The sequence below is a fragment of the Nothobranchius furzeri genome, chromosome 2 (genome assembly GCF_043380555.1).
Source record: "Nothobranchius furzeri strain GRZ-AD chromosome 2, NfurGRZ-RIMD1, whole genome shotgun sequence".
Classification (NCBI taxonomy): Eukaryota; Metazoa; Chordata; class Actinopteri; order Cyprinodontiformes; family Nothobranchiidae; genus Nothobranchius; species Nothobranchius furzeri.
In genome coordinates this window covers 72479983-72507154 of record NC_091742.1, presented here as the reverse complement: position 1 = coordinate 72507154, position 27172 = coordinate 72479983, and the positions used below count along the sequence as shown (strand labels likewise).

At 42.3% G+C, this 27172-nt stretch overlaps 1 protein-coding gene across 1 annotated transcript; it reads right to left on the bottom strand.

Moving 5' to 3' along the window:
- Window positions 1–7997: 7997 nt before the first annotated feature.
- On the bottom strand, window positions 7998–9372 carry LOC139066299 (uncharacterized). Its single transcript, XM_070548737.1, has 2 exons — window positions 9352–9372; window positions 7998–8948 (listed from the first exon to the last, which is right to left on the bottom strand). The coding sequence occupies exon 2, from the start codon at window positions 8798–8800 to the stop codon at window positions 8117–8119; it is 684 nt and encodes a 227-aa protein (XP_070404838.1). The 5' UTR covers window positions 8801–8948; window positions 9352–9372; the 3' UTR covers window positions 7998–8116.
- Window positions 9373–27172: the final 17800 nt, after the last annotated feature.

The window sequence follows — 27172 nt, the reverse complement described above, 5'->3', positions numbered from 1 at the left end:
TTTTCTATCAGAAGCTAATGCAGGAGATAGGAGTAGGAGACTATTTTCATGTTCAGCCTGCATGAAAAACTCAGAGTGACCCATTAGTATCAGAAATAATCGTTAAATTTATTTTTTTCTGTGAGGCTGACCTATATATTGGGTTGCATGGTGGCGCAGTGGTTAGCACTGTTGCCTCGCAGCACGAAGGTTGTAGGTTCGAAACTCGGCTGCGGTCTTTCTGCGTGGAGTTGCGTGTTCTCCCCATGCATGCGTGGGTTTCCTCCGGGCACTCCAGTTTCCCCCGCAGATCACAACATGCCCTGTAGTTTATAAATTGTAAGTTGCTTTGAATAAAAAAGCATCTGCTAAATGAATTAACATAAACATATTGACCTATTGACCTATAACAGATTTGTTAGATATTAAACTTGTTCCTACGCTCCTGCTCCCCGGGTACCTACACCCGGATCCTGTTCGTGGACTTCAGCTCTGCTTTCAATACAATCCTGCCAGACCTCCTCCAAGACAAACTGTCCCAGATGAACATCCTTGACCCCATCTACAGGTGGACCACTGACTTCCTGCCAGAGACTAAGCACTGACTCTAAACTTTCTGCTTTTACATCAAGACAAGACTGAAGTTCTCTCATCTCCAGGACATTAAGGCGTGCAGGTCAGATAACAGCTGACCTGTGTCACCCTGGACACAGTCTCTTTGCCCCATTCCCATCTGTACCGGGTCGGCCCGGGCTGGGTAGCGTAGGTTGTTTACATATCTGGGTGGCCTGGTATTTTTCCGGGCCAACCAAGGCTCATTCTCAGCCCTCTTCTCGAGGGGGTCTGCTTCAGGCCGACCAGGGCCAACACACCCACTGCTGACAGCAAATTCACACCTTCCATTAGAGCAAGCCTCTGATTGGTGGGTAGAATCAGCCCACATGGTCTTAAGGCATGCTCAATTCATTATCATTCATTATCATGCTGATTACCCAGAAGCTGAAAGTGTCTCTGACTGCATTCCTTGCATACCTAAGCAAGGATGTGTGGAATCAACCGGGCCAGGCAGGGGCCGACTAGGGCTACCCGGCCTGGGCCGACCCGGTACAGATGGGAATGGCCCATTTGACTCTCTCCCATGTGGCAGGAGGCTCAGATCCATTCAGACCAGAACCTCTCGCCACAAGAAGTTTCTTCCCCTCTGCTGTTGGGCTCATAAACAACAGTCCAAGGGCTGCCCACTCCAGTCGCTTGGTTCCAGTCACATGACCCAGTGTTATGTCTGTACCTTAATGGATCTGCTCTGATTAGTATCTACACATTGTATATACTAGCCACTTCTCTAATTATTACTCCCTAATATTAATTATTTTATCATGAGTATATTATTACTTCCTATATTTGCTTATTTCCTATTTTTATCTTCTTTTGCACCAAGTACCACAGCAATTTCCTAATGTTGTGATTTCTTGCATATACTGCAATAAAACCCTTCTGATTATTATTATTATTTTATTTAAATTTTAAAATTGCAAATATAATCTGCCAATACGCACCCCTCATAAAAAACAATTAAGAGGTTGGGTGGGTAGTCTAGTAATCTGAAGGTTGCAGGTTTGATCCCGGTGTTCCGACTCGTGCTACCCGTCGATATGTGCTACTCTGGGGAAATGCGCAGACCGACTACTACATCACAGGCTGTTCACCTGAAGAGACGCACTACCTCTAGAAGTTGTTATATTACTGCTTGTTGTAACTGACAGCTTGCAAATGGCTTGTAGAATATCGTTATACTGTAAACAAGAAATTTCTTCAGTTGTTTACTTTTATTCACGAAATCATGACAAACATGGTCTTTTTCATAAATCACCACAAACACTATATTTTTGTGAATAGTTATACTACACTTCTGTATTTTTATGTATTATCACCTATTTAAAATAAACTGTGCTTAATATACTGTAATAACTATACTGTAAACAAGGGTGAAACTATCATAACACGCTGCGGTAGGATGGTTAGACGAGGAAGCAGATATTCAAAACACCGGCTCCAGATTGCTGGTGGTGGTTGAAGGGACCGGTGGCGCCTGTGCTTGGCAGCCTCACCTCTGTCAGTGCGCCCAATTGCAGCTGTGGTTACATTGTGGGTCATCACCACCAGCGTGTGAAAGCGTGACTTATACTATACAGGACTGGGGAACCCTGGTCCTCGAGGGCCGGTATCCTGCATGTCGTTGCTCCAACACTTCTGAATCTGTGGTTGATTCACCTTTTCTGCAGCTCATCAGGCTCTGCAGAAGCTTAATAATCACCTGCTGATTGAAATCAGGTGTGATGATGCAAGGTTGAAACTAAAATGGGAAGGATCGGGTCGCTAAATATTTTGTTTAGATTGTTAAACCAGTCCAGAAAACCTACCCGGACCAGGCCAGTAGTGGGCCAGAGCGGGACCCCTTCTGTTGTGGGTCCAGAGATTTTTGGTCTGGGCGGAGCCACAGGTCTAGAGTCCTCTGATTGGGGGAGAGATTACGTAACTACCTGCGACAATCCCCAGAGTTCCAGTGTTTGTGTTTGGCTGTACTCCTTGTGCGAAAATGCCTGCAAGTAATAACTTTTGGTCCAATGCGGAGCTTCAAACGTTTCTCACCATCATCGGAGATAGCAACATTCAGTACGAGCTGGATGGGAAGATAAGAAATGAGAAAGTCTTTAAAGAAGTTTCTCAGCACATGGCAGAGGGATTCCAGCGCACCTCCAAACGGTGTCGTGCGAAGCTGAAACAAATAAAACCACTACAGAAAAGTTAGTGGGAATGGGCGAAGTACATGGAAGTGGTACGATGTGGTAGACGCTATTTATGGACACAGACCGTCAAACCTAGGCAGCGAAGGAGGCCTGGACTCGGCGGCCATTGTCCTGGAGTCACTCGTAAACCCTGTTGGTAAGCATTTCTTTTGTTGTCTTTTTAGCTCTGCAGGCCACTCATTGCAGCACCAAAAACACTGAATAATAGCAGCACCTATTTAAGAAATGCCCAGCAAGTAAATAGCATCCCCTTGTGTTTATGTTAACCTTCATTTAGCATTCCCTCGTGTTGTTTAACACGCTGTTTGTGATTTAAGCCTTTCATGTTTAGTATGTCCTTGTTGAGTACATGAGGCTGCAGTGAAGTTTGCCTTTCTTGTTGGCGTCTCATAGTTTAAAACATGTGGCGAAAGCAGTTACCCCCAAATTCCACTACCTCCGCTCCGCTGCGCTCCGCTCCGACACGAACGCCGGAGCAAAATCGGTCCCGTTCTAGTCAATCAGAGCAATTCCACTACTGCGGCCGTGCTCCGGCAGTGCGGCGCCGTGCGGCGCCCTCTGTTCCGGCGTCCGGCAAAAATAGAATCGATCCTATTTTTGCCGGACGCCGGAGCACCTCCGCAGTAAATGGACAGAAATCACAACGGCCCAACAGGAAAAGGAGCAAGCACATCTTCCGTTTTTCACAATAAATCGTTAAACAAAAGGCGTTTTTTGTTTCATATGCACAGGTTTAACAACTTTTAACAACTATCAATGGCGGCTGAAGTTTAAATGCACAAAAATAAGCCATAAATACAGTTGCCACTATCAAAGTAGTCACACTTTGTTGATCCAAACACTGCTGATCTCTCAACACAATGATGGGCAGATTAAACAGCTCATTTCCGATGCTTCTCCCACACAACCGGTGTTTGGATCTAACTTCCGCGTTTATTGCTCGGACTGTATCGCAAGATCTCGAAAATCCCGCGCATGCTTGTTTGCCCCCCTCAGGTCTCCGCACCGGAGCGGAGCCGTTGTAGAGCGGGTACCAGTAAAAATTGAGTTCGGAAGCGAGCGGCTGCGGAAGGCGGGGGCGGACCGGAGCGGAGCGGAGCGGAGCGGAGGTAGTGGAATTTGGGGGTTAGCCTTTCATAATAGCTTCTCATTGTTTTTAACATCTCATTGTTTTATACAGAGAAGGTCCTGGGCTCGCTTCCTGGCCTAGGGATCTTTCTTAATGGAGTTTGCATGTTCTCCCCGTGCATGCGTGGGTTCTCTCCGGGTACTCCGGCTTCCTCCCACAGTCCAAAAACATGACTGTTAGGTTGATTGGTCTGTCTAAAATTGTCCAGATGTGACAGTGTGAGCATTCTGTCACAATGTCCCGATTGATCATGTGCCCTGGCTACTTGGCCAAGGGGATGTCCCTTTGGCTGACTGGTTAGAGCGTATGACTCTCACCCGGGAGTCTGGGGATCGAATCCCGCCCGGGCCCTCGTTTATTCACCTTGCCACACATAGGTGAGTGTGTGTGTGCACGATTGTTTGTCCTGTGTGTCTCTGTGTTGCCCTGCGATGGACTGGCTCTGTCCAGGGTGTACCCCGCCTGATTGCCCATTGTCGGGTGCTGTTGTCCATGAGCAACCAAGTCCCAAAATGTGGACAATAGCAGCACACGGGCATCATGTAAGCTAACTGGCTGACCTGCATTAACATTCAAGAATATGGCTCTGCCATCCACAATGTCCTGGAGGATTATGGAAAGCCAACCTTTCCTATTGAAATAGTCTGTGTGGAATTCCTGTGGTGCTATTATTGGGATATGGGAACCATCGATGGCACCCACACACTGAGGAACCCCCCACCTGGTCTCAAAATAGTCAGCCATTAGAAAAGCAATAACCTCTGCAAGCAAGATTTTACAGACAGCCTTACAGAAGTCCGGCACACAGAGGTCGTGCTGACACCAAAAATAAGCCCGATGCTCCTGTATTCACTGTTAGTTGCAAGCTTCCACAGTGCGATTGCAACTTTTCCTGAGTGGCACGCAGGCTCTGAAGTTGGTGTTCCTCTTCTGCATGGCTGGACGGAGCGTGGAACAAAGATATGAAAAGGTCTCTTCTGACATTCTGAAATGAGCTTTCCAATCTGATGGCGTGAAGTTTGGCATGCTCACATCCCAGAAGGCACTGGCACGGCTGAAGGCCCACACAGTTGGTTGCCGTTGCTGATTCAAAAGAGCCAACTAAATAAAAAATTAAAACAGTCATAACACAGTAAAAGTATTTCAAACCACATGAAATAAAACTGAGTAAAAACAATAGTGCAGTGAAAAAGATTGAAACAGTATGGTTATAGACATAAAGTTCACATAAATAGAATTTGTTTAAGGTTAAAATAACAGCTGTTCTTTATGGCGCTACCAGTGACTGGCTATGTTTTGTTCACTTTATTAAATGCACAAATGTGGTATTGCTTGTGTAGCGTTAGGAAGCATGATGGTCTGCCCTTAACAGCTGCCCCTTCACACAGTAACACCGCCAAGGTCGGACGCTTGGTTCAGTATGTTTACATTCCAGGAGAAGAGACAGAAGAACAGAAGAAGAACGCTTTTGATGGATTAATCAAAGTACTTTATTTGTGATAAGCTAATCAAAGCATTTGTTGATCATTAATAATCAGGTGAATGATCTGTGAAATAAAGATGTCATGAGTTATGTGTTTAAATGAATAAACAGGGCTGCCCAGACACACTGATATGCATTACCATGGAAACGCATGACACATTGTTTTCAACCAATCAGAACTTTCGTCTGTGGTAGGGCAGAATCTGGTTTGTTTATGAAAGTAGTCCAATCCGGTTTACTAAGATTCTCAAACAACTGGGAGATATAAAAAGAAGGCAACGCCATTTTAAGTCAGTTCCACGTTACGTTCGACTTTCAGCAGTTACGTATTAAACTCAGCTCCAGGACATCCGAGTTCCTAAGGATTTCCATCGTCATCACTTGAAAGTGCAGACTGGCCAGATGTACTTCCTACTTTGAGCTGAAATCTGTCAAGCTGGAGATTTTGCGTCGTTTGTACCAACGAAACGACTTCCCTTCAAAATAAGAGTGAACTTGCTGACGCCTGCCGACTACAACCGGAGTTATCCTCAGACGGGCGGTGTGTGCTGCGACCGCTGTTTCAACCAGCTCCAGTACCCATGAAGGTCCGAGGACCTGGCAATTCCTGATCTACATGGGAAACTCCCTACGGTACGTGGTCACGGCACAAAATGGCGGCTCATGTCATCAGCTTCTGAAGCCTCGTGGTAGCCTAGTCATAACAAACCAGATCCGCTACTCAGCCTAGAGATTCTGAACAAAACACACACACACACACCAAACCGAACCATCTACATCCATATGCATCCATCATTGAGATAGTCCTGGTTAGGGCTGCTCGATTATGGCCAAAATAATAATCATGATTATGGTGACTGAAATTGAGATCACGATTATTTAGGACGATTTTTCTATTTATTCTGATTTTATTTGTTTTTATTCAGTCATAAAATAGCTCAGGGCACAATCAGAACAAAAATAAATAAGAAACAAGATGATCACTAAAATAACTCCTGATTCCCAGTATAAAAAGACCAATATACTTATAGCTCCTAGTCTATGACCCAAGGGCTATAGACCTTGGTTTAACTCATTTAAGTCTAACCAGTACAGACCCAAATACCAATATCTTGCAAATACTGACAGTAAGAATTATACAGTGGCATTTATAACAAATAAATGCTAATAAATTGATGTTCACAAAATGCTGCATAGCATTTATTGAGTCATGTCAAGGTGCTGTAGGAGAGTGCACTAGCACCGTGTCCTCAGAGAGATTAGTTATTAGTTATCAGCGTGAGGAACTTATTTCTACCTTATTTATAAACTATTTATTTACAAGTCGTCCATCAGTTAATGTAATAATTGTCCCAACCACAGCTGCACCCCCCACCCCCCAACCCAGTCTCACAGCAATCAGGGGCAAGCTGCACGTGTGTTTAGCGTGCCGCACGCGCACATTTAGCCGTTTTTAGCGGCTCAGGAGTCCGCAGGTGCGGTGTGTGTGTCACTCACTCTGGTTAATCCAACAGTGAGCCATATAACTGTTTCTTTAGCGACCGACACATCACTACATCATTCCCTTTCCTAATGTCCTGAAGAACGGTCCGGAGTGTTTAGCTAACCTGCAGGAAACGTCGACGACAGTTATCCAGAAAGTAGCTAAGGGTTACCAGAGATGTTTCTGAGATGTTCGCTAGGTACTTTTAGGATTTAAAAAGTCAAGAAGGGGGTCTGAAAAGCTGTTGGAAATAGCGTCAAAGTCGCTAAGTTAGCAACACTGTGGGAGGAGCGCTTCATTTGCAACTCAGGGCAGCGCAAGTGGGAGGAGCAAATAATCGGCTTGTTTAGTTTTTTATAATCGTTCAAAACTCAGATCGTAATCGTGATTAAAATTCGATTAATTGAGCAGCCCTAGTCCTGGTAGATTGTAAGAATTTATAATTATAGAAATTAAAGATTCTTGAACGATCCCAACTTTCTCTCTTTCTTGTCTCTCAGTCAATACAAAGTGTGGAAGTAAACTCCCTGATGATAAAAACGACCACTTCTGATTGATTATTTAGATTTGTATAAATATACAAAATCAGGTAATTAAATTATCTAATTACAGTATATAAATATACAACTTCAAATCATTACACTTGTAATTATCTATATAATTAATTATAATAATTTAAATATAGCTGCACAACTTATCTATGAAATGCCCAGGAAGTAAAGAGTGAAGGATTCAGGCCCTCGTGTTGACTAGCATCACCATGTGTGCAGAAGCTGTTTGAAACTTAGTTAGGTGTTGGCCTTTCATGTTTAGCATGTCTTAAAAACGATCAATATACAACCAAACCATTTGATTTTAGTGCTTTTTTTTTAGTTTTTCTTTTTTGATAGTTGCCCTAGACACCCCCTCAGAGATTATAACGACACGTTGTCACGGTGTAGGAGGTGGAGTCGGCGGACCATGTGTGGATGAGCTGAGCAGGAGGTAAAAATGCAGGCTTCGGATAAAGTAAAAATGGTTTAATGGCAGGATGGGATGAACAGGAACACCAACAAACAACAACAATGATCTGACAAAGGACAGGGGCAAAACAGGTGGTATAAATACAGAGGGCTAATTAGGGAAACGTGGGCAGGTAAACAAGGGACAGGTGAGAACAATAAGGGTAATCATGGCAGGAGAGGAACACAGTCAGGCGGGCAGGGGCAGATCGTGACAGTACCCCCCCCCCCCCCTTAAGGGCGGATACCAGACGCCCACAAGGCTACACAACATAGGAGACGGGGACTCGAAGACTTGACTCGACTGGAACGGAACTTGACTGGAACAAGAATTGACTTGACTGGAACGGGACTTGACTGGAACAAGACTTGACTTGACTGGAACGGGACTTGACTTGACTGGAACGGGACTTGACTTGACTGGAACGGGACTTGACTTGACTGGAACGTGAAGACTTGACTGGAACGAGAAACCCAGGCAGAGAACTGCAGGAGCAGGCGTGGGACCCAGGCAGAGAACTGCAGGAGCAGGCGTGGGACCCAAGCAGAGAACTGCAGGAGCAGGCGTGGGACCCAGCAGGGACTGCAGCAGTAGGCGTGTGACCCAGGCAGAGAACCGCAGGAGCAGGCGCGGGACCCAGCAGAGGCCGCAGCAGCACGAGACCTGCAGGCATAAGCCCCACAGCGTGGACCAGGAAGTGGACGAACAGCAGGAGCGACGCGAGGAAACCCAGCTCGGCGGCAGGTACTCGACAACCGGTCCGAGCAGGTGCACAGCATGATTCGCTGGGTCTCAGGCAGAGGCTTGGGTGCAGGGAAGCAGGAGAAGAGCGGGGAGACCAGCCCTACCACCCCGGAGAATGATGGCGTGCGTAGGGGGTGTAACTCCTTCAAAGCTCCAGGATCCGCAGCTTCCATGAGAAAAACAGGACGGGGACAGAAAGCAGGAGAAGAGAAGGGCTCGACCACCACAGGAAACGGACTGGATGCGCCGAAACCCACCCAGAGGCTTGACCACCCCGGAGAACAGGTAGGATGCACCAACACCCTGGGCCAGAATCTCCTTCTGCTAAAGGAGAAAAAGCAAAAAATAAATCCTCCAGGGATCAGGTGTTAGCTCACCACAGGTCCAGGTTTGGTCAGATCATTCTGTCACGGTGTAGGAGGTGGAGATGGTGGACCATGTGTGGATGAGCTGAGCAGGAGGTAAAAATGCAGGCTTCGGAAAAAGTAAAAATGGTTTAATGGCAGGATGGGATGAACAGGAACACCAACAAACAACAACAATGATCTGACAAAGGACAGGGGCAAAACAGGTGGTATAAATACAGAGGGCTAATTAGGGAAACGTGGGCAGGTAAACAAGGGACAGGTGAGAACAATAAGGGTAATCATGGCAGGAGAGGAACACAGTCAGGCGGGCAGGGGCAGATCGTGACACATGTATTACACCATTAGAAGTTACTTACCACCTGGCGCCTCCGTCTTTGTCTTAACAGCAGAAAGTTATGCCTCGTGTCCAATATTAATTTCAGAAAGCGCCGTCGCCTTTCAGCTGCCCTCCTCCTCGATGCGCACAGCATAGCTCTAAATGCTATCGTGATGTGGGTGTAAAGAATATACCAAACACCAAGAACAGAAAGAACGCACTGCTGCCTGGAGTCCATTGTTGTTGTGTTTTGGCGTGTTCTCGTCGCACTGTGTTACGCTAAGGCAGAAATCGCGCGTGACGCATTACACTAGCCCGCCTGGCAACTGGAATCTGGATTGCAATAGAAACGCTTGCCAGAAAACCTCTAGACCCATACCAGAACATACCAGTCCATACTACCCAGACCCGACCGTTACATTGTTCTGTAATTTATCGATCACTGTGATGGTTAGTTTATATCCACCACCTGTATGCCATTCTGGATCTGGAAGTCGCACCATGTTTTCATCTCAAATCAGCTGCCTCTTTGGAAGTCTGAACGAAACCAAAACACAGGAAAATTTTGCATGGCCATCAGTCAATGTAACTATTTCTGCATTCCCATGTACCCCTAGAGAAAAGCCCACCTTACTAATTTCAGAACTATATTCAGACCAAATGAATTCCCTTAAAATTTAGGATTGAGGCAAGTGACAAGCAGAGGTACCATAGTTAGCATAGCTTTTTAGGCTTCATCGAAATGCATCTAAGTTCCTTTTTATTCTCCTGCAACTAATGCTTGTGAATCTAGAGGAGGCACTTGAGATCTTACACGTCAACACGTTTCATCTCAGCTCACAGAGTGAGGGACATATTATAACTGGGGTGCTCAGCGATCAGTCACACCCATTGCTTACACATGTTTACCGACTTGTGAGTGGCCTCTTCATCCCCATGGGGGTCGAGGGATGGGCTCAGAGTCGCATGATATGCTTGTTTGTTTCAGAGTCCTGAGAGAAATGCTGGGCATGGGTCCATGTTTCCTCTTGACCCATTTAATGACCTCCTTCTTGGAAGATGGAAATCTGATGAACCTGGCTGAGCACGTGTCACGCTGGGACTCGGTGTCTGATGGTTCTAATGTGTTTACCTGTTTACTACAGGTTTGTTTGTTCATGCCAATGAACTGGTCATAATTAATTGATAAATCATTGATTAAGACCAAATATCAGTAGATGTGATTTTTAATAATTACTTTAGAAGCCTCTAAAGGCGTTTTAAATGAAGGCAACTGGACTTCTTTGGTTTCTTGAAGACATTCTCATCCAAGGAGCTTTGTCAATTCTTACTGGAATATGGGAGAGTCAAGTTTATAAGCTGTGCAGAATCTACCTATGAACACCCTCCTCCCTACCTCTTGATGAGACGTTAGCCTCTATTGTGTGGGAGTTGTGTTGATTAGATGCAGGAGGGTGTGACCTAGACTGAAACTGTTTGGGATTCAGAGCTGCATTTTAGGTAGTGGATAGGTGAAACCTGAGTCCTCCTCCCCTATTTAGTTTAGGATTTTCCTACACTACTAAACGTTCCAACATTGTATCGGTATGAATATATTTTGGAGATAAAAAGAAAGGAAAATCATTAATAAAGTTACCTTGCATTTGTTTAAAACCTCAGCCAATAACACAGCTTGAACCGAACCCAACAATTGCACCATTCGTTGGTCTGTGTCACTGAACCACCACACTTCCACATTTACCTGGGTCCTTTATTCATTACACACTTGCATATTTAGCAACAGAACACCACTAGTGTGAGAGGTTCTCTACTTCTCTACATTTCAACTTTAGGACAAACTACCAGAGTTCCAAACAGAAAAACACCATTTGAAGTTGCGACTGTGATTGTGTTTAAAAGTTAGCTTGTTTTGCAGATTTGCCGCTTCAGCTTGAACCACTCTGCATACACGACAACAGATCTTTCAAATAGTGCAATTTCCAACTTGAAAATAATTAGTTATCACAGTTTAATCATCTTTTTTTTTAAATTTATGTCAGACCAAAGAGAAAAAGTTGAACACCCTGAGTTTGTGGTTTTCATCTGATTTATTGGGTTGGTGAGAGCAGTCCGTCTGTTCACCTCTTTGCAAATCACATGATTTGTAAGTCTTGAAATCTGAATCTGATCCCAACATCTGATGTAACAACTCTAATCGGCTTTGCCAAAATGAGTGCTCAAATTCTGTTCACACAAAGTTGTCCAAGTGTCTAGAACGTAACTTTATTAACAGTTTCATTTGTTAGACATACGGATTAATGAAGCAGACCTTTGCCAAACCCCAGTTTTGGTTCTCCATTTTGCCATCTTGGCTGCATAAGTGCATCACTGTTTCCACTTTTGTCTCTGAGCACGTCTTGGTCTGATCGGATTTTATGAAGTTGCGTCACTTTAGGCATCTAGTAGATCTTTAATAAATCTTCACGTCTGCAGTTGAGTGAAAGTAAATACCCCTACCAGGCACATGATGCACCAGTTTAACATCCCTAAAAACTCTGGATATTTTGAGATGTTGCTGCACTGTTTACAACAGTATGAACAGTGTCATTACACTGATTATCTAACTGCTGCGTGACCTTTGGAGGACGCTGCCTGCATGACTAACAAATTGTTGGCTTGAAACATGAATTTCTCTGGCAATTGACATGTGGGTGTTGTCTCACGTTTGTGCTTTTATGGAGCACTGCTTGATGGAGTTTGTTGTTTGTGGAATGAAACGCCTTCACAGCAACATTCCTGCACAGAAAGAAAAAAATTTTCAAACAGTGACCATTGTGCTGAGACAAGGAGAACACTAAAAAGATCTGATGAACACAGACACATCTTCATACTTGTCTAAATGAATTTCTTTACTTAAGTTCAAGTCATATCAGTCAGTTTGTGAAGATGGCTGTGTGTCTTCTTTGGTTAACTGAAAAAAATGAGTAAAAAAGCCCATTATTTCTCCTTCATAAGCTTGATAACAAGCCTGTGAATACCACTGTTTGTTATGGAAACCAGATTTGTATTTGTATTTCATTGCTAACAAAAAATGAAGACAATTAGATTGCTTTAGGGAGGGCATGTCTTAAGATGTTTTTACCTTAAAGTACCATTTCTATACTGAATCCAGAAGGGCACATATACAAATAACTTTTCTGTCTTTTATTTTATTAACTCTTGTTTTGCCTGCCATCCTGAACTTGCACTCACAAAAAAACCAAAGAACTCGTGTACAGCTTCTGTTTTTATTGGCTGTTTTAATTTTTGTTTTAAGTGTTTCTATTTTATGACAGTTTTTAATTGTGTTTTATGTATATGTATGGAAATTTGAATGGCTTTTTAGGTTTAACTCTGTGCAGTGCTTTGGTCAGCTGACATGCTGTTTTTAAATGCGCTATACAAATAAAATTGGATTGGATAACTGAGTAGGTGGGTGTAGTGGTCAGGTCTCTCTCCATTATCAGGCATTTACTGCTGTGTCCTATTTATCTTATTTACTCCCTTAACCCTCTCAGGTTCAAAATAAGTTTTGATAAAAGGACGAACTACTAAGTCTTTCAGGGGTACTTCTGAGTTAAAAAATGCTCATGAAATACGTATGTGGAGTAACCAGGTAGGTAGGTTTTAACGTTGCAAATCTGCAACACCTGCCTCCAGAAGTTTAATGTTCAAAAATTATTTTAATTGTAGCAGAGCCTTCTTTCAGTGTTGTGGGAAAAAGTATGACCATTTAGCTTTAAGGAAATAAAAAGCTTTGGATACTTTTACTTTGTTGCTATAGTAAACTCCCCTCCTGTTATTTGGATTGTATGGTTGAAAAAACTGTTTATCCACTAAATGCATTCACAATGTTTTTCATTCCTAAATTGCCAGTGGTCACTGGCTCAGGCACTGGAACATGATTTTCTGTAATGAGAATAATCCAGAAAGACCCAGAAATTTAGCCAGACCACTGCAGTAAAACATCAAAGAAGGTTTTTATTTAAAATGTTGGAGGATTAGGGAATCGCAGAAGATTCTGCTGTTGGGAAAACTGGAGACGGAGCAGCCTATGCTGCGATGACGGGGATGGGGCGGGGTTGTCTCGGTGCCAGCTTTGGGAGCTCTTCTGTCTGTGAATTCGACTCCTCTCCTCAAAACGACACAGACAATTAAGTACCATCACAGAAGTTCAAGTATCCAAATCCGATATCAGAGTGAGGTACAGGCAAGGTCATGTGCAAACGATTTTGTTTTCTTTATCTGGAGTTTGACGCATTAATGTGCTGAATAGGGACTCTCTAGTGGACAAAATAAATAGCAGCAGTTGCCAGTTTAAATTAAATTGTGAATTAATAAGCGGCAAAATAAAAATACTGTATACTTTGATGTTAACCAGATAACACGGTGTCTAACTTAAATAGTTTTGTATCATAGTTGGGAGGATATAATCTTTTACCATCACTAAAGCTAAATAAATGCCTCAAGCTGGTAGAAAGGGTTTGCTAAAAAGTTCAAGACTCAAGGACTTTGAGGCAGAACTCTTAAAAGCTCTATAGTTTCTATTTATCCGTTGCATCGTTTTAGTCAGCAGAAGAGAATGGATGGATTTTTAATCAGTGATTATTTTTTTACTCTTTAGTTTATTCATGACAGAGAATAGAAATGTACGAAATAAATAAATGAATAAAAAATACAAAAAAAAGAAAAACAGGAAGAAGCTATAGGGAATGAGTTAGAATCATTTAAACGGTTATTTTGAAGGTGAGACGCCCAAACTGAACGCGTTTTTATTTTTTGTTGTAGCACAAGTTTAAAATAATCTTTTTAATTAGTTTCACTGTTATCAAAATGAGAAGTAATCAATTATAGAGATATTGTGTTATATTTTAACCCACCTTCAGGTGGAATTATTGCATAAATGTCCAGAAGAAGAGGAGCAACTTATCAGTCTCCTGGCTATATCAGTGCAGCCTCCACAATGTAGACTATCCACCGTTTTATTTCAGGACAACATTCTCATGTAGGTATTTGCAATTACTTTACTGATTATTGTAAAAGTAAATAAAAGATAAATGAAAAAAACACATTGAGCAACAATTTTAACATTTATTTCCTGTAAAATTGAAATTTCTTTGTTTCATTTACCAAAATACAAAGCTGTTATCTAAAAAACATTTAAAATAAAATATGTGTAGCCTTATTTTATCATCTTCATATTTAGTGGTAGTTACTATTAAGATTTACTAATGGAGTTATGGTTTCAATCCATAGACCTCTGGGTTTTGGACCCAGCACGCTTCCGCTTCGCCACTCTGCTACACATCAGATGTTTGATTTAAGCCCTTGAAAAGCTGCTAAAGGAGGCTAGATGCTCAGGTTGATTGGTGCAGATATTTAGTCTATGGAAGTACCTCTGAACTAATGTAAAAGTGTAAAGAAGAGAAATGTCAGCTGACAGGAAAAAGTTCTCGGACAAAATGCTCTCATATAAAAACTGCTAAACTAGAATAATCCAGCAGAGGATGTCATTGTGACATCGCAGCTAACTTGGCATGATGTCATCAATGTGCAACAGCAGCTTATTGGGCTTCTAACTGCACAATGGTAAGTTTCAATTATTCTGCGATAATCACCTTCTTCATGTTACAGGGAATGGACAAGCTGAAGGCTTATGAGAAGCTGAAAAAATCTTGAAAATGGTAAAAACTTCACTAAATATTTTAGTTAATGTTTGCAAGTTAAGCAACTACAGAAGGCTACCAGAGTGATGCTTTAACAATTTGAGATCATTTGTCATCTTTATTTACTTCACTTTACAGTTAACATACACGGTAGAACATGAAAGAAGATTAAGGAGGGGAAGGCCAGCTATTGACCCTTTGCACTGACGTCACATAATCACGTGGGTCCACCATGGTGGACGGCAAAAGCATGTAAACAGTGAGCGACACGAGTACTAAACAAAGGGAAAAGTAGAGCCTGAAATTGTTTTTGCGATCAAAACAAAAACAAAACTCCTCCAGCATTCCTCCAACTAGTTCATGCCCAGTTCAGTTATCAGAAGAAGTAGCTCATCTAGCCGGGGCTCATAGAGAGCGGTATGTTAACTAGCTTACCAACGTTAGCTTACGTTCTCTCTGCAGCTGTTCACCGATGTAAACATGTTGCTGACTTTGCCTAAATTCACCCCTCTGGATTCATAACTTCATGTTGTAAACAGCGTTTCATTTTACACCAAAGCTGATTTTTAAACGTCCGGATCTCTACCAGCTTCTGTTGCTGGTGGTGTTACCGGGTTCATGAATGATAAATGAGGCCCCTGGTCATTACCTTGATAAACAATAAACACTTCTTCCTAAAGTTTTTCCTTTTGCATCACTGTATATTATAACAGTTTCATGAATTCCTTCCAATATTTTCTAATTTATTAGAAAAGTATCTTTGCCCTTAGTTTCTAGGTTTAGTTATAGGTTATGGTTTATCTTCCCCTCTGCTTGTTCTTTCCCCATTTAGTTTATTGATGACACCTGTCTTCCCTCTAGACCTCACTCCTCACACCTGTCACCTGTTCCCCTGATTGCTTCCCTCTGTGTTTAAAAACCCTGTCTTGTCCCTCATTGTTTGTTGGTCCATTAAATGTGTCCGCGTTGTTCTGTTCCCTCTCGAGTTTGCATGAATCCGTGCTCATGTGTGAGCTTCTGTTTTGTTTTTTGACCGCTCAGTGCGTTTGGGATTAAGTCTGATTTATGTTGTGCCTTGGGACTTTGGCGCATCCTCCTTTATATAAAGGATTTATTTTTACATCCGCTCCTGCCTCGAGTGATCTGCGTTTTTGGGTCCTAACCTCCTGCTCAGCGTGACAGGCCACTCCCTCGTACATCGGTTGCAAGGACTTCTCAGCCTCAGACTGAACCATCACCCAGGAAACGATCAACAAGTTTTTGTTCATGATCGCAGTGTCACTTTGCGTGCAACTTTTCTGGTGTGGTCAGACCTGAAGATTTGTCCAAAAGAACCTTGAAGGAGCCTGGACATGGCTGGCTCTTGGCATCTGTACTCTTCCAGCAGACAGTCAGTGAGGTAGAAGCTGGAAACAGAAATTCCACATGACCCACTGCCATCTGCATATGAGCCAAAAGGATGAGGTGCATTTTCCTTTCTCACAAACTGCCCAATGGTCTTCTGTCCATAAATCCCTGCCTCAGCATCCCAAATGCTCTCGATTGCCTGCAGGTATGCCAGGTGAGCTTGCTCATATTTGAGATGCATGAGTTAATTCACCTGGTTTGCCATGTCTGATGATTTGCCCGTGCACCTCAGCTCATCCATTACAGACTTGCAGATGGCCTTCTTATAAGTCAGGAATGCAGGCAGAATGTTTGAAGTGGATGGGCAGCTTTTTGCAGCCACCGGGGACTGTCTGCAAACCAGTTTGTCCGGTAAGACTTGCAACAAAGTCTGGAGGAAAAGATGTAATACTGTCCACCGGTGCCAACAATCACCCGAGGCCTACCCACGCCAGCAGAGACCACATGAGGATGATGACACCCATGAAGACAGGGCAGGATGTAATTGTTCCTCAGTCTGATCATGTTGCTTTCAGGCTTCCAGATGAAAAATGGGTGCAGCTGGAAGAAGTTGGGTGATGGGAGGTCAGCCACTGTGTCTATCAGCTCTGGTTGTGGAGGAAGACGCCAGAGGGAAACTGCATTCCCAACGACGTGAACGGGACAAGAGCCAGGCCACAGTCCGAGATCCTGTAGTTCTGTCTTTATCCACAGTTCCTGGTGCTGAGAACAGCTCCAGCTGTTCATATCAAGGTCCCGGTCAGGCAAGAGCAAAGGAGCAGGTGCAGAGGCTGAGGAAACGGATATTCAAAAAGACAGATGATTTTAGAGTCCTTTCAGTCAAAACAAATGTTAAAGAATGTGTGGAACAAATGATAAAGCTAAAGAAAATAAAATAAAATAAAATAAAAATCAAAAGAAGCTGTCTATTTCCACTCACCCTTTTCACCTCTGTCTTCAAAATCAAGCATTCTCTGTGCAGAGGAGCCAGAAGATCTTGTGTTTGAATCTGAAAAACGGAACCATCTTTCTGTTTTGGGAATAATGGTGGATCGGATCAAATCATTTGACACAGTTGTGTAATTCTCAGCAATAAACAGATGTTTAGTACAATATTAGTGAAGATCTACTGAGACGACTCCAGGCTCCGTGAAGCTTGATGTTTCCTTTGCCAGTGTCATATAGACAAGACAACCTTAAATGGCTGGATTTCAGGAGCAATGACACTGAGGCAGGAACTTGGCAGGTCATGCAGAGTGGTTTATTTTTCACTAGCTGTCTTGGTACAGGCAGCAACAATTCACATGAGCATGAAAACATGCAGCCTTATATGCCCTGCTGCTAAAAGGGCTAAACCAACTAACCCAGCTCACCAGGGGAGCTCCTCTGCTACCCTCACCAAATATTTCTCAACTTTATTTAAATACAAATATTTTCATAACCCATTACCTATATATACAAAAATACAAATATAAAAATCCTAATTTGCATCTAAACACCAGATTAAAACACCCATTAGAAACCCCATTGGAATATTTCCCCCACTCTCCTCCTGGCCTCAACCGGAACCTTTAAATTGTGCTCTGACCCCCGTGGAAAGATTTGCCCGAACACCCTGGTGAGGAAACAGGAAGAAAGGTGAGTGAACACACTTTAAACTTTACTTAGTTTAACACTGAACTTTTGTGCATTTTAACCCCATTGCTTTCCTACTTCCTGAGAAACCCTTTTGTTGTTTCAGGTAACACTCTCCTCTCTCCAGACTGCTCCACATGGCTTAATGAGGAGCAGCTGTGGTTCTCCTGAACAAAGGCCCATCAATCTTAAAACTCTTCAATAAACATCTTAAAACATTCGATGTACCATGGTCTTTCATCCACGAATGCACTTGAAAAGGCAGTGATAATAGGGGGTCAAGTTAAAGTGCTTCTATTTCACAGTGTAAGAAACACATCAGTGACAAAATACTTTACAAACATGAGTAATGAAAGTCCTCTTAATTACAGCCAGGAAGGCCAGCTCTGGTGTTAGGGACACAGGTGTCTTCCCTTGTTTACTTGTTGGGACGGGGCCCAGAACAAGGTGAAGAAAAAAAGTCTTCATGTAGCCTTGATAAAAAAAAAAAAAACAGTTGAGAAAACAGAGCTTGAATCTTCTCACCATCAACTGTTGAAGTTTCCAGTTGCTCTGATGCATCAGGAGGAGGTCTGGACAGCATTGCAGACGGGACTAAAACAGAAAAAGCATCAGTTATTCCAGCAGTTAAGAGTGTGCAGGTGTTGGTGTTAGTATGAACTCAAACTCACAGTTACTTTTCCTGCTTACCAGAGCTTTACACATAATACTGGAAAGGTCAGAAACAACCTCTTACTAATCATCATCACCTTTATTTATAAAAGCACCTTACAGACATATATCATGTCACCAAGGTGCTGCACAAGACTAAACTAAAAAGATAAAAACAAAGAATATATAGGAACCCAATAAAAAAAATTAAAAACAGCAAAATACAAAACATCAGTTAACACACACATTTAAAAGCCAGATAATGATAATGGGTCTTCAGCGCCTTCTTAAAAACCTCTGACGTGGAGAGTCGCACAGATAATGGAAGATCATTCCACAATTTTGGGCCTGCTACCGAAAAAGCCCTGTCTCCTCTTGTTTTGAGCCTAGTTGCGGGGACTAGAAGCATATGGTTACTCTCTGAGCGGAGCGAACGACTAGGTATATATGGCTGTAGCAAGTCAGATAAATATTCTGGTGCCATCCCATTCAATGCCTTAAAAACCAATAAAAGAATTTTAAAATGCACTCTAAAAACAACCGGTAACCAGTGCAGATCTGCCCGGATGGGTGTCACATGATCATATTTCCTTTTCCCTTCTAGGAATATTGCCGCAGCGTTTTGCACAAGCTGCAGACGAGCTACTGTACTCTGTCTCACCCCAATTAAGACAGAGTTACAGTAGTCTAAACGAGAGGTGATAAACGCATGCACAACAGTCTCGAGGTCCTTTCTAGTTAAAAAGGACCACTATGGCCAGACGTCGCAAATGGTAAAAAGAGGACGATACAACCGCATGTGCATCAAAGGTGAAAGCGTTATCTAATGTCACTCCTAAGTTGACCGCCGAAGAACGTAGGTAGGCATTCATATCCCTACAATCTAGTTATGATTGCTCTAAATCACGATGTAACCCAAAAAGCACTGCCTCAGTTTTGCTTTAATTCAGACATAAAAAATTGTCCGTCAACCATGACTTAACTTCAGTTAGACAGTGCATTAAGGTAATAATGGGACAGTCGCTTCTATAATCCAAGGGTAAGTAAAGTTGGCAATCGTCAGCATACATATGAAATCGAATTCCATACTTCCTCATGATGTCCCCCAGTGGCAATATGTAAATCAAAAACAGTGGTCCTAATATTGAACCCTGTGGGACCCCCCACTGCAGGTGTGTGAATCCAGAACTAAACCCACCCATCCTTACGCTTACAGTCCTACAGGGTTTCCCTTACATAGGTGTAGCCGTAGCGGCCCACCACGGCTGGAATCCCACCGCCACGCCTACAAGATCCCAAGTTTTTTTTTTTTTTGCGCTGTTTCCCGAAGAAGCAGCGGGAACTACTATGTTGTCGCTTGTGATCACAGCCGGCAGGCAGCAAGGAGGAGTAGGCAGGGCAAGGTGAAGTTACAGCATAAGTTACTGAGTTTAAAATTAGAAAGGTAGCAGTGGATATAATGCTTTTTGGTTTACATGTTTCAATAGCATTAAGATAAACAAGTGTTGACGATCTTGACAGGGTTTCCTCCAGTGCTTATTAGGCCAGGTTCTCCTCCCCCCACCAGGCTAAGCATCACTTATTCATGTAAAATTTATTTATGTTTTCATGTCTGACTTTAACCGCATCTAATACTTTATTACGATGTGAGCGCAACAGCGACAACTTAAGATCGATGAGTGAGCAGCCTGAGAGGTCGGGTGTTTCATCTGAACCCTTAAAACCTCCAGCAGTCTACGCTGCACTATTGACGTGTTAGCGCGTGGCGCTAACAACTTAGTGACGTGACATGTCTAGGAGAAAGCGTAAAAACATGTTGGACGCTTCTTCTGAAGTGGGAAAATAACACCTCTTCTTAAGCAGAGCACGACGTCGCCTCGGCTCGTTCACCCTCTGCAGAGCCGGACTGAGCTCGATAACATTGACTCAGCACAGCCACTGGGTTGTTGGAGCTGCCCCGTGACTGCCTGATGGAAAACCAGCGGGTTTCATCAGACTCGTAAAGTTTCTTGTTTTTGCTGGGGATCCCCTGTATTTTACCGCTCCCTCCTGCAGTCTTCCCCTATTAAAATTTAAAATGATTCTGTAAATTCCGTGTATCAATAGAAACCATCTCTGCCTCTGCCAGCTGCAGTAAATGTAGTTTCCAAATAATAAATAAGAGGTGCATTCATTTGTGTATCTCCTTTGATCCGCATTAGTGATATTCTCAGCACCAGAACAGTGAAGCAAAGAAACAGATTCCTGAGTTTGTTAGTAATTTTATTTATTAGGTGCATCTGACCTGTTCTATTCTCTGAAATGAGATCAAATTAGTGCTTCTATGGGTTGTCTCCTCTCTGCACTAGAAAATTTGACTTTATTTAGAGACGTGTCAATTTCCCCCCAAGACCCCCAAAGAACACCCCCCCCCCCCACCCGGGCGCCACCGCTGGAAAAATTCCTAGGGGAAACACTGGATACTGGCTGAAAAGACTCTAAATGTCTATCCAAAGTAAATGAGGGAGTTCGCACATTTGCTCTTGACAGTGCAGAATGCAACAATGCCACCTTTTCAATAAAAAATCCAAGAAAACTAGTACACATCTCATCTGAGAGCTGTGCAGGGAAACCATTATCCACATTTATCACAACATTAATTGAGGCATAAAGCATTCTAGAGTTGTTACAATTAGAAGCGACTAGGTTTGAATAATAGTCAGTCTTTGCCTTTTAAACAGACTCCTGGTAATTTTTCCAGCTTTCCCTTGGGGCAATCAGGGAGCCATGCAGTTTGTCTTTTTTCCATTTTCTCTCACATCTCCTGCATTCCCGTCTTGCAGCCCGCGTGAGCTCAGTTGACCATATACCTAAGCAGGAGGAGTAACAGCACCCAGTGCACAAGCATGCATTCAACTTATAGTGCAAACCCCCACTTCAATGTTTTTAGTGTACAATAGGGTTGTCACGGTGTGAAAATTTAACCTCACGGTTATTGTGACCAAAATTATCACGATTTTTGGTATTATCGCGGTATTTTCTTAAACATGCTACATTTTCAGACAACTAAACCCTGTATATCAGGAAAATATTGCCCTCAGTTTGTATCTAAATTTAGCCTAAAATTTGTTATTTTGTAATTATGTTTATTTGTTTAAATTTTTCCCCTTTAGTCTTTAAAATACCAATATTTGCCCATAACTTCTTATTTTTTGTCTGTTTGATGTTATCATTTTAAAAATATTAGATCAGATGGTACTCAAGCAGCCTTCTAATCAGATACTTTTTTTTTACCCTTACTTGAGTAATAAACTGTATATCAGGAAAATATTGTCCTCGGTTTGTGTCCTTCCAGTGAGCTTTGCAGATATGGGAAAATGTCATCAGGCAGTAATTATTGTTAAATTCATAATTATTCTCGGAGAGAGACCAACTCTTATCTGCCCCTGGGAGCCCCTTAATGCATAGCGTCATTTCAATATGGGGGTGTCCGCGACACGGTTTATATGCAGGTAGTGGCGCTGCGGCTGCTTTATATAGCGACTCGTTGCATTCTCCCTCAACCCAAATCCTCGGATCACGCATTTTAGCTAAAACGCTAACATTAGCTTGCCTTGCGTTGACTGTAGAGTTGTGGGTGATGGTCACACAGATGTGTCATGAGATTTGAAGCACTGCTGCCTTTCACAGACACTTTTTCTGCACGTGCTGCAAACAGGATAGCCGTCTTCTATAAAATGTCCCTCGGCATTCTTCAAATGTCCAAAAAACGCCCGTACTTCCCATGTTGTCTTCTTTGAGGGATATTAAATGTCCTGAGCACTGCCGTCTTCTCCTTTGGCCGTTATTTCAGCTTTAGCTTCAAGAACGTTTTGGTTTTAAACAACAAAGTGCGCATGTGCCGCCGGCAACTTCAGCAGATGACACGGTGGCTGGTAAGGGTCACCGCGCCTACACCGCAGCCACGGTAATCCACCGAGATAATATATATTTTTAAAAACAAGACAGTTATTATCGTCAACTTTTTTACAGGGGTTTACCGCTACACTGGTTACCGTGACAACCCTAGTGTACAATACATGCAAAAAAATAAAAATAACACATACTCACTGTGTCTGGAATCACATCTTTTCAGCAGGAATCAATTCATAGTCCTGAGGACTTTTAGTGTAACAGTAGGAAGAGACACACTTGGAACAGGAACCTGGCCAGAACTAAAAGCAAAGGCAGAACACAGAAAGTCATGGCTCAGTTTTGGATGGCAACTCTCCAGTCCTGAAACCTGTCATTTAAAAACCTAGTTCTGCTTGTGGAAGTGTTCTTGACACATCCTCTCCTCTTTTTGCTGCAGCTACAGCAACTGGTTACACACTCAAAAAAAGCAAACATCTAGAAATGAGATACACAACTGCAAGTAAGACTCAAGAATTAACTGACTGTATTAACAGTGTTACTGACTGATCGTGCTCAGCAGGTCAGAGGGTGAGATGTTCAACATGGCGCTCTCCAACTCTTTGTCCTCGTCCATTACTGTAGTGCGGACAAAGATTACAGCACACAAAATGACAAATATGATATCAGTTCAAGATAAATGTCAAATATTACATGTTTCTGTCATTTCAAAAATGAGAAACAAGACATGAATCAAGTTTCTTACCCAGAGGTTCAGGTGGCACACTTGTATCCTGTTCAGTGGGTGTAGAAGCTGAGGCAGATTGATGTCTGCCCTGCAGGTACTGCTGCAGCTTCTTCATGCGTGTCCCGGAGAGGCAACTCTTTTTCAAGATGAAGTCAGCATACCCATCAGCTCTACTGTCCCAGATTTCCTTCCATGTGCTTTTGGCCCGGGAGCCAAAGCCAACCTGCTGCTCATCTTCACAAGAGGTTTTGACAACACCTGCCTCGTAGCCGAGGACAGACTTGATCTGCAAAACTAAGAGCAAACTTTACAAATGTCTGCAGGCTGACCTTGCTGTGATCCTCAGCTGAGCTACAGAGACCCAAATCCTCCTCCTTCTGGCGGTTCTTAATGAGGTACAAAGTGTATCCCACATCATTTTCTAAAAGCCACCTGAAAGACTTTCCTTTATATTTTCCAAATTGAAGGATGTAGTCTCCCAGCAGCTCTGTAATGTCGGTGGTATCCCCTCCTCTCCTATGAACTGTGGCCAAAGCATTTTGCCGTACCAGGTCCTCCTTTATGGACACAGACCTGTCCTGCAAACTGGGGTCATCCTTGATGCGCTTGGCTTCAGGAGAGGGCCCCTGCAGGAGATATCCAAGGGGCCCCTTACGGAAAAACACGCTCAGCTTTCCTGGATAAAATACCATTTTCCTCTGCATCTTCGCCTGGTAAAGTTCAAGGACATTTTTGATTTAGTGATTAGACACAACATTATAAAATATTTTAAGATTTGCTTGCATAGTTTTGATAATCATGTCTTTGTTCTGGAGCTGATTAACTTCAATAACAATTCTATCAAAAAATGAACCCACTAAAACTGTGTGTGTGTGTGTGTGTGTGTGTGTGTGTATGTGTGTGTGTGTGTAAGCGTGCGTGCGTGTGTGTGCGTGTGCATCTTCTCTTCTCATTACAACATTCTAAAGATACAACTGCAAACAAGATGAAGAGAGGCTGGGTTATATTTATTGCTGTCATCAAACCTCACTCGACTATCTGCCTTTATTAAACCCATATCTATATTTATTGGTTTGATTAACAAACTAGACAAACTATTCCTTAGTAGTAAAGCTCATTTGATCCTCTTATCTTTGTAACACAACACCAGTTATGTATTATAGAATCAAATAGAAAACAATAGCACTTTGAGGAGGTTTAAATAAAGTTTCTTAAAGAATTGTTGCTTCTCACCGCGGGAGGCCCGGGTTCGATTCCCGGCCAATGCAGCAGCTTTCTTTTCCCCCATAATCCTCACCAGAAACAAAGAATTAATACCATTAATTTTGAGTGACTGGGTGAACTAATTATGAGTGATTTTGTGATGTGGTTCATATCTCAGCCTATAGGAAAAGCTTGGTCTTGTTTTCTTCCTGACTCCTGAGTCCTAGCTTACAGTGAAGTGCAGTGAAAGACGACGGAGCCAGCAGAGAACTCAGTTTGTAGGATTTTGCTCTGCATCTATCACAGATAGATCGTGCAAAAGTACCTTTATCTTGGCATGAATTATCTACCTTAAGTGTCTTACTTTTACTTGGATAAATGTGTAAAATCACAACTGTTAATTAGTTTTAAGCCCCCTTTGTCAAAATAAGCTGTAATCATGACCGTAAGTGGTTTTCTGGTTGAATAACAATGGGAGTAATGTGACCAGCTCGCAAATACACACAGGTGTGTGGATTGACTTCAGAGGATTAAGAGTAGCTAATGTATCAAGAAATTGCAGAATAATTAAAAGTTACTGTGATGCATTCAGAAGCCCACGCTGCTGCTGTTGCACATTGAGGACATCATACCAAGTCGACCATCATGTGACAATGGCACCCTTTGCTGGATTCCTCTAGTTAAGTCATTTCTCTCTCAGAGTATTTTGTCTGACAACTTATTTCCTGACCACATTTGGTTTGACAAATCTTTTTCAGAAGGCTTTTTGGTTTGACAGCAATTTTTCTGATGACATTTTGTGTGACTATTTTTTCCTGATGACTTTTGGTTTGTCAACTTTTTTCTTTAAATTTGGCTTGACAACTTTTTTCCTGATGACATTTAGTTTGACAATTTTTTCCTGACAGCTTTTGGATTGACAACTTTTTCCTGATGGCCTTTCGTTTGAGAACTTTTTTCAAAAAAGATTTTGATTTGACTTTTTTTTCCCCTGAAGCTGTTTTTTCTGATGGCTTTATTCCTGAGACTTTTTTGACTAACATTATTTAGTCAGAAGTCTGATGGTTTTTTGATTGAAACCCAGCATGTAACCTACGCCCTAAGTTTAGACGTGAAGGACAAAGACAAGAAGAAATTCAGCAGTTTCTGAATTGTGTTTCATGTGTTTCTGAAGTCATTTCTATCTAAGAGTATTTTGTCTGACAACTTATTTCCTGACCACATTTGGTTTGACAAATCTTTTCCAGAAGGCTTTTTGGTTTGGCAGCAATTATCCTGATGACATTTTGTGAGACATTTTTTTTTCCTGATGACTATATGTTTGACAACTTTTTTCCTGACAGTTTTTTTGTTTCACTGCTATTTTCCTGATGACATTTGGTTTGACAACTTTTTTCTTTAAATTTGGCTTGACAACTTTTTTCCTGATGACATTTAGTTTGACGATTTTTTCCTGACAGCTTTTCGATTGACAATTTTTTCCTGATGGCCTTTGGTTTGAGAACTTTTTTCCAAAAAGATTTTGGTTTGACTTTTTTTTTCCTGCGAAGCAGTTTTTTCTGATGGCTTTATACCTGAGACTTTTTTGACTGACATTATTTAGTCAGAAGTCTGATGGTTTTTTGATTGAAACCCAGCATGTAACCTACGTCCTAAGTTTAGAAGTGAAGGACAAAGACAAGAAGAAAATTAGCAGTTTAAAAGGCATCCCTTCAAAAATACACCCTCCTACAAACACATCTGTATAGAGAAAAAAAAATCACGTCTTGCTGCAATCATCAGCAGCATTGGTGGTTCAGCGGGAGGCCCGGGTTCGATTCCCGGCCAATGCAGCACTTTACTTTTCCCCCATAATCCTCACCAGAAACAAAGAATAAATACAACTAATTTTGAGTGACTGGGTGAACTAATTATGAGTGATTTTTGTGATGTGGTTCATATCTCAGCCTATAGGAAAAGCTTGGTCTTGTTTTCTTCCTGACTCCTGAGTCCTAGCTTACAGTGAAGTGCAGTGAGAGACGACGGAGCCAGCAGAGAACTCAGTTTGTAGGATTTTGCTCTGCATCTATCACAGATAGATCGTGCAAAAGTACCTTTATCTTGGCATGAATTATCTACCTTAAATGTCTTACTTTTACTTGGATAAATGTGTAAAATCACAACTGTTAATTAGTTTTAAGCCCCCTTTGTCAAAACAAGCTGTAATCATGACCCTAAGTGGTTTTCTGGTTGGATAACAATGGGAGTAATGTGACCAGCTCGCAAATACACGCCGGCGTGTGGATTGACTTCAGAGGATTAAGAGTAGCTAATGTATCAAGAAATTGCAGAATAATTAAAAGTTACTGTGATGCATTCAGAAGCCCACTCTGCTGCTGTTGCACATTGAGGACATCATGCCAAGTCGGCCATCATGTGACAATGGCACCCGTTGCTGGATTCCTCTAGTTAAGTCATTTCTATCTCAGAGTATTTTGTCTGACAACTTATTTCCTGACCACATTTGGTTTGACAAATCTTTTCCAGAAGGCTTTTTGGTTTGGCAGCAATTATCCTGATGACATTTTGTGAGACAATTTCTTTTCCTGGTGACTATATGTTTGACAACTTTTTTCCTGACAGTTTTTTGTTTCACTGCTATTTTCCTGATGACATTTAGTTTGACAATTTTTTCCTGACAGCTT

Coding starts and splice junctions, on each gene's coding strand:
- LOC139066299 (XM_070548737.1), bottom strand. CDS start 8,800: ATGGAAGCTGCGGATCCTGGAGCTTTGAAGGAGTTACACCCCCTACGC.